The sequence below is a fragment of the Aspergillus udagawae genome (assembly GCF_001078395.1).
Source record: "Aspergillus udagawae IFM 46973 DNA, scaffold_8, whole genome shotgun sequence".
Lineage (NCBI taxonomy): Eukaryota > Fungi > Ascomycota > Eurotiomycetes > Eurotiales > Aspergillaceae > Aspergillus > Aspergillus udagawae.
Window position 1 is genome coordinate 1,340,324 of NW_025091271.1, and position 10,996 is coordinate 1,351,319.

Consider the following 10,996-nt stretch of genomic DNA (forward strand, 5'->3'; position numbering starts at 1 on the left):
GTCACCTCGGTTTGTTGGGGCGGTGACTTTCTCTATGCCGAAGAATCCAGAAGGTGATAACGATACGCCACCTTGTCATAATTAAAGGCCAAGTTGTTGCCTAGACAGAACAAGACTTTCAGACGAGACATCTCAATCTTCTTCAAATGCACCATCAACATGCTCAAATGGTTGGATATGATTGGTGAGTGTACTCATAGTAGATACGCAGAACAAAATATTATCCAATCATATTGTACATTGCAAAGGGTGCTCACATCTACGTGCGTTGATTGGCTAACCCATAGAGCACAACAGATGTGGAGACAACCAAGCCAAGTAAAGCCATTAATGCTTAGCGGGCCCACTTCTGTTGTGTACCTTCCTGTTCCTGATGTTCTGCACATCAATAATGAGATAGAGAGTTTGGAACGGTAACAACGTCTATATCAATCTGGGTTTGACTTTGGCGATGCTACCTTGAGTAAACATCAGTGATTAATGAAGAAGCAAAAACGATGATCTCAATCTAATTGCCCCACAAGATGCTCTCTGCCTTGATCAAACCCGGGAATTGGCACGACATGCAAGATCTGACTGCATTACTGGCCATGAGGGAGATGTCACTTACCGGTAGACATATCCGATAGGCTGTACTAACAATAGTGGGTGCATAATTCCTACCTGTAGGAATTGTCGATCAGCGCATGTGCTAGCTAGTATCACTCGTCATTTGTGCTTCCTGATTGCAGTACGCGCTGGTAGCAAGAAGATAATGGAGCTACTCACATTAATATAAAAGACATCTAGACTGCTCAGCAAGTGAGAATGAGCAAGGACTAACTTCCATTCACCATTCATCATGAAGGCCAACACTTTGGTGCCCTTGCTCGGTCTCTCCAGTAGCGCTGCTGCTGCCGCCGTGGCTGCGTCCGGCAACACCCCCTTTGGGTATGCCTCTGGCTCCAAGGAGTCCATTGCCAACCTGAAGGACAAGATCGAAAATGTCGTGTGGATTCTGCTGGAGAACCGTAGTTTCGACAACATCCTGGGTGGTGTGAACCGCAAGGGTCTGGACAACGTTGTCAACAACGGCCCCTTCTGCAACCCCCAGAATGTGAGCGATCCCAGCAGCACCAAGTGGTGCAGTGTCTACAAGGACTTTGACTCGGTCAAACATGACCCTGATCACTCGATCACCGGTTACAACATGGAGTTGTATGGCACGTACACTCCCAGCGACGCGGCCATCGCCAACGGCACCCTGAAGCCCAGCATGAACGGCTTCGTGGAGCAGCATCTGGTGCACCACAAGGGCCTGGATCCCAAGCTGGCCACTGAGGAGGTCATGGGCTACTACTCCGAGGACGAGATCCCCACTCTCGTCAACCTGATTGACGAGTTCACCACCTTCAACTACTGGCACTCTTGTGTTCCTGGTGTAAGTCACTCATCCCTATTACGAGTACAACGATACTGATGAGAATAGCCCACCAACCCCAACCGCCTGTGCGCCCTCTCCGGTACCGCTGATGGCCACGGCCACAACGACCACAGTTTCGACGTCTCTGGCGTCGACATCTCCAGCATTTTCCAGGCTGCCAGCGAGAAGCACATCACCTGGAAGAACTACGACGGCACCAACGGTGCCTTCCTTACCGATGCTCTCTTCTTCAACTGGACCGTCCAGAACGCCAAGCAGAACGTCGTCCCCCTTGAGAACTTCTACCAGGACGCCTACCTCGGCCTCCTGCCCCAGCTCTCCTACATCAACCCCTCCTGCTGCGACCTCGACACCAACTCCATGCACCCCTCCGGCAACGTCTCTTTCGGTCAGGTCCTCGTCAAGCAGGTCTACGATGCCATCCGCACCGGTCCCCAGTGGGACAAGACCCTCCTGCTCGTCACCTTCGACGAGACCGGCGGTTTCTACGACCACGTCCAGCCCCCTCTGGCCGTCCGCCCAGACAACAAGACCTACACCGAGACCGCCGCCGATGGCAGCTCCTACACCTTTAACTTTGACCGTCTGGGCGGCCGTATGCCTACCTGGCTTATCTCGCCGTACACGCCCAAGGGACACATTGAGAACTACGGTGTTGACCCTGCCACTGGCAAGTCTGCCTCGTACAGTGCCACCTCTGTTCTCAAGACCCTTGGATATCTCTGGGATCTGAAGGACTTTACTCCTCGTGTTTCTCACTCGCCTGCCTTTGACCATTTGATTGGTCCTCAGAAGCGCGATGCTCCCACGACCTTGGCTAACCCCCATCCTTTCCCTGATGCTGTTTAGGAGCTCATGGCAAAACCTACTCAAAATTAAGGAGATGCCTTAAGAGATTTAAAGCATTGGATATTGCTCTTCCCCTTCTTGTATATGATGTTCTCATTCTGATCTTATAAATATGACCTTGTCTACTGAAAGAATTTATGTTCAATGATATACGAGTTTGATTTCTGAACAACGAATTGTTTCACAAGTGGTGGGTGAACTAATGCACCGTCCTTTTCGCACTGGTAGGTTTCTGTCCTGTGACCACATGGAAATAGGAATAGAGACGCAGGTTTTCCTGCTGCAGTTGCTTACGAACACGGGCGAGCAGCGCATCGGTATCCTCTTTCAACCAGGCTAATGTACGAGTGAATAGTCGCATAGAATACACCTCTAGACTTTTCAACAGCTGGTAGGAGTAAGTCCCTCCAAGTCTCGTCCATTTGGGGTCCTCGCTCCACTCGCCCAGTGGGACCTATAAGACTCAGTACCTCTTACTGAGGGCGAAAGGACAAGGGACTGTGAGCCTACCTTGAATACCTGCTCCCTTACCTCTACAAACCCAGCACGCTCCTCCACTCCCGTTGCTTTCCCGCAACATTAATCCTCTTCCAAACTTCTCTGCCGCTTCCTCCAACAGCTCCTGCCACTGTCGTACGGCGTCCGGAACACCACTATCACCATCATCAGAGCAAAGCCGAATATTATGTTCCTTTACTTCCAACCATCCACCAGGGACAAGATGCTTGTAGGCATTCCGATAAAAACCCTGCCAATCTGCAAGCAGCCCACCCAGGGACTGTGCATGGATGAGATGGAATGCCTGCTTAGCCGAGAACGGCCAGTCCCCTTCGAGATCATGGTGCACAAGCCAGGTCCAGTCAGTCCGCTGCATGTAGGTAGGATCCATAGCGGTGAGGCGAGCCCCGGCATACTCATCACTGTCATGGAAGTCTCCAATCCATTCAGCACTCCGTGTAGCAAAGTCAAGAACCTTGTGGTTTCTCTTCAATGGTGTCGGAAGCGGCGCGACGAAGAGCTTATCATCTAGCACCATGCGCCAGAGATAATTGACTGCGCTATGGCTTTCTTGGGCGGCCTGATCATCGGGAAAGGGGAATTCGGCCTTGTAGCCATAGTAGCGAAGCCCGTTCTCGTAGGTGTGATTGTTTCGGGCTTCCAGCCAGCGCTTCTGCATTTGCGCAGTATGATGGTTATAAGTAGATACCGAAGGACGGGCGTGAGAGTTGAATTGGAGAGGCAGCGGGGGCAGAGGGTATATATAGATGCTTTAATACTAGAGCCTTGGCTAAGCTTGGCTTACATGTGCTTGTCCGGTGCTGTTTATCAAATGAAGTCATTGTTGCCATAAACCCTAACTTTGGGTATTGCATAGTACATATATCTTATCTCCAGGTTTCAATGTACAATGCAATTATAGTTGCATCATGCAGATATACCCGGTTTACATGACCTATAGAGTCGAATTCAATTCGTCTATTTAGATATTGATGATCATTTTAGCCGTCTCTACATGTGGTAGCATTATATGCCCCTAATCCGTTGCCTCTGCTGCTACAAGCTGCAAACTCCGGTCTTATATATGACCACGCCAAGCCTAATTCTGGTCAATGCTCTCCATTCTGCAAGCGACACATCTTGCAGTCCAAGGACAGCTGAATCCATCAAAACGGTGGCTAAAACTGGGCCGGCGTAGTGTAGAATGTCTAAATCATCGCCATAGTAATCTCCAGCCGACTGTTCAGATCCGCGAACAAGTACCTCGCTCCTCAGGCTGGGTTCTATAGGGCACCGGATCCTATTTCTAGAGTCAAAGTTGTTTAGTGGCAGTGTAGGAGCACTGGGCAATAAATATGCCTGTACCTAAGTAAATATCTAGCAGCAGACATGACCTTCGATTGTTGTAGCAGTGGAAATATATTTTGTACAGGGAAACTGCTTCTGTGAGAATAGTAATTTATTCTTAAATCTTATATAGAGTGCCAGTAGATGAGCTGCCTGAATAAGGAACCACTAGACTAAACGGTGTCTAGGCAGTCAACCCCGGCTAGTTGTTACTGACTGTTCTTCAGGCCCTATGTATGAGTTCACAGTGAGACGGAGGTCATGTGAAACATTACTATAAGTTATAAATTCCAAAAACCTACCAACAAGTGGGCTTGTGGTTTAGTGGTATAATACCCCCTTAGCATGGGGGTGGTCCGGGGTTCGATTCCCCGCGAGTCCATTTTTTGCCTTTTTCCATTGACCTGCGACTGCAATTTTTTGCCTGTCTTGCAACTAGCTTTCTTCGATCGTTCATGTACTCTAAAGAACTGTTCTTACTGGTATTTACAATAATGCCCATTTGCTTAAAAGTAAATTGCTATACGGCTTGGGAATCTCAGCAGAAAACCAAATGTCCTATTAAAGACTATTTGCTCGGTTTATATTACCGTTCTTTGCCGGCGTAGTGACAGTTAATGGAGGGTAGGCTCAGAGAGCCAATTTTGAAACGACTCTCATCTTGTAGCAACAGACACAGTGGTTTTACCTCCTTGGTGCTTTCCCCCTGTCATCCACTTTTGGTTATTTTCTTTGACCTGCGCGGCGAACTTTCGAATTCTAACGGAGCGCTGTTCACGTCTAACTCCTCCAGTTGCCTGACCAATGTGCTTGGGCTCTTTGTATTGTCCTTTACGCCAGGTTACTACGGAACGAGGATATCGTATACGGGGTACACTCACCAATGCAGGTAGCGCTGGCCGATTGCCTCGTTTTTTTGCCAATGGTGACGGGCTAGTCCTGAAATGCCCCTGCTCTTCGGCCTGCCGGAAACTGCTTGGAGTCGAGGGGTTGGACGTAGGTCGATACTTTCTCAGTCGTCTCCTGATGTCACTGTCAATGTCTGTTCGATACTTCTGCAAAGCCCAATAGTGAATGGTGTCAAGCATGCGTCGGAGTTGCAGCGCGTTCCACAGTATATCCAGTCGCCCTTCCCAGATGCATCTCATTCGCTAGTTGGGCAGACCCGTCAGCAGCGACTCCAGGTCTTTTATTGAGTTGACGTCGAGAAGATTGAAGCACACTCACATATAGAATGATCGGCTCATCGTCGTCATCATCATCGTGTTCCTCGTCCTCGTCGTCGTCGTATTCTTCGTCGTTGTCGTCGTCTTCGTCGTCGTCGTCGTATTCTTCGTCGTTGTCGTCGTCGTTGTCGTCATCGTCGTCACAGTCGGCCCCGACAAGTGGTTCCGCATAGGTCAGGAACACTGTGGCATTTCCTCCAACGAAAGTCAAAGCAACCACTGGATGATGGTAATCGTGCGCTGGACTGTCTGATAGTCCCCGAAGCAATGCGACGCAGGCGGAGCTACTATTTGCCACTTGATAATAACATTTCCGGATCTCATATGGTGATACGCCAGGTCTTTTGGCTTCAACCACTGCCCATGGGTAACAGGTCAGCTTATGGTCTTTTATCTTCCGCGGAGACTTTTTAATGTCTGCGCAATACTTATTCAGCGACATCAAGGGGCACGACTGCAATGTCTCGGACTCTTCCAAGAGGTTAAGGTTTGTCAATGAGAATACCGCTTGAGTCTGTCCTTTGTCCGTCTTCCGGGGGAAGCGGATATCATTGTGTAAGGGGAACCCAAAATACCAATCCGGCTTGGGAATTGATAGCATTTCGCCCTCACGTAATGGCTTAACCGTTCGGTAGCGGAATTGTGAGTATATTGACTCGTTAGGCGGAGCCATTTTCTTACCTCTGCGACGGAGCATTGACTGTGCCAGTCATTGCGAACATGCCATGCCTGGCTGAAGAGGTCTGAGTCTCGGCCGCTATAATGTCAGTTGAGCGTACCTGATAGCTCGACGAGTCATGACTTACAACGTGGTCGCGAATTCGCCATCAAGCCGACTATGAGCTGAGCTTATTGAACTGGGAGAATAGTTTTTCTCATCAGCAGCCTCCTTCATATTAGGTCTTGGGAAACAAAATGCGTACGTTTCATCTGCATGCTTCTTCCATTCCTTGAACACATAGTCGGCGAGCTTGTCTCCTAGTTTGCTCTCCATGCCACCCTTGCGCTCCAAGTCCACTGCATGTTCGTACTGAGCAATAAATTAGCACGTCACGCCAGACGTTTCTTGCGACTGGGAAATTGTACAAGGTTGTACGCTGCTTTTAGATTTTCCAGATGCCTCTCTTTGGCCTCCTTTTGTCCCAGGACACTCTCTTCATTACAGGCCATTTCTCCGTTGAACCACCCATCTTGCTTCGCCTGTGGTAGTTCCTTGTAGATGCTTTTCAAAAGATGAGGTTCAAGGCGGTTCTGCGCGAACTTGTCGTGGATATGGAGTCAGCCTTTTCGACAAACTACCTTGTACAAAGCGTACAACTCTACCTGTTCCGGCGGGATGATGCAGTCAAACGAGAGGATTCGATCTCTAATTCGCGCAATTTCGTCTGGCCAGCCGTTCTCGCTGATATCCTCCTCAATAACAATGCCATTGCGTCGAAGAGTCTCAGGACTGAGCTTTCTTGTAGTCGGGGCCATGGGATAAGTTTCAATCGTTAGCGGGGGATAGAGCGCGCAGGGAAAGATCACGACGATTAGAAAGTGTGCCCAATTTACCTTGGGGAAGTTCTTTCATTTTGACCCCTGGCTTGGTGCTGACGCGATTGTTTCTGCCGCAATTGCGGCGCAGGCTAATCCCTGTCAATCCCATGAAATGCTACCACCGCGCTATACTGACTAAATACGCATGTCGTGAAGATGCCTTATTCGGTAGTTGCTCTGCACTACTGCGGATGGAATGCGGTTTTAGCGAGAGCCTTGTGCTCAGTCTGTGCCCTGATTCAGGTACGCACAGGTGAACTGCATTAGCCCGAGTCAAGGTCATGAGGCGCACTTGACTCCTCACTTTTAGCAGGCTGAGCTTCGGACATGCCGTATGTCCAAGTATTCACCGTTAGGCGCGGTTCATGACTCAGAATCTTATGAGAAGCCATGCTTTTTTCGGAATTGCTATCAAACATTGTTGGCGGCAAGAAGGCAAATTGGAGCTTATAATGAATTTACCTCAATCCCTGTTTGCTTCTACCTTCTATTGCAATACTATAGGACTAGATTCTCCGAAAATTGACCCAATTGAGCGATCGACGCCATCTCTATCTGTATCAGGCATGGTTCTTGACTTCGCCGAGATTCGTCTCGGTGGTACTGAGTCAATCATATGCACAGGGCTAGTTTCATCCTTTTATCATAATTCAACTTCTACTTGCTCAGTATCAAGCCACTCTCCCTCGTCAGGAAAACCGATAATCTAATACCCGCAGGTCTAATTATAGTACATTATCTCGAAAGCATAAACTATGTGCTTCCCTCATTTCGAACGGCACAGACAGGCCGGACCTCAAAGCTACGGACCTTGTGCAATGTAAACCCTTCACCCAGCCCTTTACTAGCCTCTTTGATCCGCTCGTACAATTCTCCATGACCAGCACACCCACCAGGCCCCTCCTCAAAGCTACCACGGCCGTCATTCCAGGTATAGAACAATGACCCTCCCGGCCGGGCCTGAACCTCCCAGCGCCGCTGGACATTTAGCCCTGCATACTCCAACCGCAGATGCGGCGGTGGGTCGATGACGGCATACAGCACCGCCGGACAATAGGGCCACCCGAACAGGTCATGCAGTACCGAGGCGTTGCTATGGATCTGCACCTCAGGCACAGCTATGCCCCCCAGCTCCAGAGCATATGTGCTGATATCGTGGGAGAACCTAAACATCTGATCATACGGCTCGAGGAGGAAGCCGTCCCATTCGTCTAGCGGGACGTATAGCACGTCGTGCTGTGAGTTGAACGGGCGCGCAAAGATTGGGGATTGTTGGCTGCCGGAGAAGCGGATTGAGATCCCCTGCTCGCGACACCAGGCTAGAGCGATCCTGCGCGCTTCGCGGTTGACAAAGAACAGTGGGACATTGACTTCCACGTGGTCTAGTAGTTCAGGACTAAAGTAGAAGTCTGGGTGGGGTCGATTAGTGGGGTCGTGCCCCTGCTCGGTTTCTAAGGGACGTCCTAGGCGCCAACAGCCTTTTTTGAAGAAGATTAGGGCTGGGTTGTCTTTCTCGGGGAGGGCTGCGTGCCAAATTAGAATGCGCAGCTCCGGGGGGAGGTTGGAGAATTGAGGAAATGTGGGGGCAGATGTTGTTGCTGTTGCCGTTGCGGCCAAGTTCGCTGACATATTCCTTAAATTCAATGTCTTATAGGGAATTTTTCAGACTGTCTGCTGTATTTGATTCTTTGATGTAGTCTAATTTATGGAATGTGGGTGTAAGCTGTACTTAATAGGTTGGCCTAACAGAAAACTGCTTCGCCTCATTGCTCGTATATAGTTGGCGAATCATAAGGCCCATAAAATGATCCATTTACATAATATCCTAGAGCATTTAACTGGCCACTTAATGCGGTTAACAATGTATACCTTGGCGCAGATAAGAACCGCAATACCCTGGGCCCTTTACTATCCTTGCCATATTCTCTGTCAAGAGACAAACAAGCAAGCCAACAGAAGGCACTGCTTATGTACTGTGACTAACAGCAGAAGAATAACTAAATAATCTGAGGTAGAGCCAAGGTTAATATTAAACACAAATTAAACATCATTACAGGTTGTAAGTGTGAGAGTTAATATGGATAGTAGCCACAGTCCAGGTCTTGCCTCCGTCCGAAGTAGTCAATCCAGAGGAGGTAGCTTCGTTGATGGCCAAGGTTTTGCCGAACGAGTTGTCAGCCGAGTTCAGAATAATGGTGGTGTCAAGATATTCTACATTCCGTCAGTTCTGATCACTGTCCCAGCGAAAGTTTTAACTTACGGTGAGCAGCCGCAGTGCTGTGGCACGCATCATCCTGGCATTCGACGGCTGTACCCCAGCCTTGAGCGTGACCGGAACCTGCTTTTCTTAGTATTATCTATTGCAACGAAGGCGGAGGACTGACTGGTAGATAGTGTGGAGACAATCTTTCCGTTAATGGCCACAGTCTGGTCATACTTGCCGGTGCTATCGTTATACTTGTCTGTACATCATTAGACGGGTTTGTCTCAGATCTCGGTGAACGTACAATGCATGGTGAGCTTATCACCCGGGTTAGCAGGTACTTGGGTACCCCCTAGTTGTGTCCCTGTACTGGAGTTAGCATGATATGCGCTTCGGTCGATCTTGACCTACCCTGGAGAGTACTAGCCCACGTGCACCATTGTCCTACATTGGCGCCACAGTTCCTACGCCCGTCAGCATTGATCTCTAACATTGAGAATGTACGCATACGCCGCAGGATCCGCAAATGACACGGCAAGAGCCTGGATCAGGTCGCCTCCGCTAGTGCCCATGCCCGGCCATAGGGCCAGACGGTCCTTCTGCGGGCTTGGCGTGTCCGGCAGGACAAGGGTTGTGGTAGCCTCTCGGATCCATGACGAGGTAGGTCCGAGGGAGAAGTATGGACCGAAGCCGACTGTGGTCTGGCAGGAGGCCAGACCGAGGAGCGAGAAAAGGGCGAGCGCTTTGGTGGTGAACATGTTGCTTGTGAGAGTTGCTTGTGCTGGGTGAAGCAGCGAGAACACGGGAGTTTTGATTTATAACTGCCAGGATCAGTGTAAACGGAAAAATGCCCTGATCACTGTTGTCTCAGGCTAATTTCTCCGTTCTGGAGCAGGTCGCTCCTCCAATAATACGAGCGTGATGGCCGAGTCCGCCAGGGGTCGGATGTTTCATCTTGTTTCGTGTTCGGTAGAAATCAGGCCTGTGGGTACATGGGTCAATAAACTTGGACCACTTTATTTGATTTAAGAACACTCTAGTAACAATCTTTGACATGCTTGACTCATCTATGTTTCGGATGATTTCAATTGTAAATCAATATACCTCCGCCCTTCCGACTATGTCATACCGCATCGCCCCTGAGGACCTTAAAGCACTTCTCGAGGTGGACATCCTCCGGCCTGCTGGTGGCACCCACACAGTCGGGTTCGTCAGAGAGAAACCAGATGCCGGCAGCGTCATCCCACTGACTCCGGCATAATAGAACAATTGGTCGTCCGGCGGAGATCGCTTCCTCCAGCTGGACAGAGGCATGATTTTCTGCAATAGAAGCCATTCCCATATGCATTGCTCTTAGAGCAGGGAGGAGGTTCAGCAGGGAGCGCATCGTTCTCAACCGCAGTCATGATACAGCTGGATGCAAACCCGGTGCATATATTTATATTTCTGATTTCTTTTCTGAAACCTTCATGGCGTCGCTTAGCCATCGTCGCAGCCGCAGTGCGGCGCGCTGTAACCACCTCATTTTTGACTGTTTGAGGGCGGGGGGTTTTCATTCAGCAACAAATTATGCTGGTCCCGCAAGTCACCAAGATCATGAAAGGAACGTCTGGTGTCTGGATGATCTGGGCCCAATACCTTATTCTGCAGCTGACAACATGCTTCAAGTAGAGCTAAGGCATCTGGAAGCCTTCTTTGAGATTGCCAGGTATACGCAAGGTTTGCCATGCTGGTCAGGGTGTCAGGATGCTCAGCGCCTAGCACTGCCTTCCTTATCTCCATTACTTGCACCCCCAGCTTCTCAGCTTCATTCCATCGTCCTTGATCCCAGTAGGTTGATGCCAGGTTCGCCATGCTGGTCAGAGTGTCAGGATGCTCAGCGCCCAGCACTGCCATCCTTATCTCCATCAC

At 49.7% G+C, this 10,996-nt stretch overlaps 4 protein-coding genes and 1 non-coding gene across 5 annotated transcripts; 2 read left to right on the top strand and 3 right to left on the bottom strand.

Annotated features, from left to right (window-relative positions):
* Positions 1-841: 841 nt before the first annotated feature.
* Positions 842-2,272, top strand: Aud_009944 (putative phosphatidylglycerol specific phospholipase C; the record flags this gene model as incomplete). Its single annotated transcript, XM_043294788.1, has 2 exons — positions 842-1,420; positions 1,469-2,272. The coding sequence occupies 2 exons, from the start codon at positions 842-844 to the stop codon at positions 2,270-2,272; spliced, it is 1,383 nt and encodes a 460-aa protein (XP_043150723.1).
* A 199-nt stretch (positions 2,273-2,471) lies between these two features.
* Positions 2,472-3,449, bottom strand: Aud_009945 (class I SAM-dependent methyltransferase; the record flags this gene model as incomplete). The annotated part of the gene is made up of 2 exons (XM_043294789.1): positions 2,472-2,726; positions 2,814-3,449. 2 exons carry the CDS (start codon positions 3,447-3,449, stop codon positions 2,472-2,474), a joined length of 891 nt encoding a protein of 296 aa, XP_043150724.1.
* Positions 3,450-4,427: 978 nt separating this feature from the next.
* On the top strand, positions 4,428-4,499 carry Aud_009946. Its single transcript has one exon. It is a non-coding gene; the product is annotated as a tRNA-Ala (tRNA).
* Positions 4,500-5,197: 698 nt separating this feature from the next.
* Positions 5,198-6,819, bottom strand: Aud_009947 (uncharacterized protein; the record flags this gene model as incomplete). The annotated part of the gene is made up of 6 exons (XM_043294790.1): positions 5,198-5,962; positions 6,025-6,100; positions 6,150-6,200; positions 6,267-6,373; positions 6,430-6,603; positions 6,643-6,819. 6 exons carry the CDS (start codon positions 6,817-6,819, stop codon positions 5,198-5,200), a joined length of 1,350 nt encoding a protein of 449 aa, XP_043150725.1.
* Positions 6,820-7,635: 816 nt separating this feature from the next.
* On the bottom strand, positions 7,636-9,843 carry Aud_009948 (2EXR domain-containing protein; the record flags this gene model as incomplete). Its single annotated transcript, XM_043294791.1, has 7 exons — positions 7,636-8,515; positions 8,937-9,093; positions 9,143-9,220; positions 9,267-9,344; positions 9,390-9,449; positions 9,497-9,549; positions 9,596-9,843. 7 exons carry the CDS (start codon positions 9,841-9,843, stop codon positions 7,636-7,638), a joined length of 1,554 nt encoding a protein of 517 aa, XP_043150726.1.
* Positions 9,844-10,996: the final 1,153 nt, after the last annotated feature.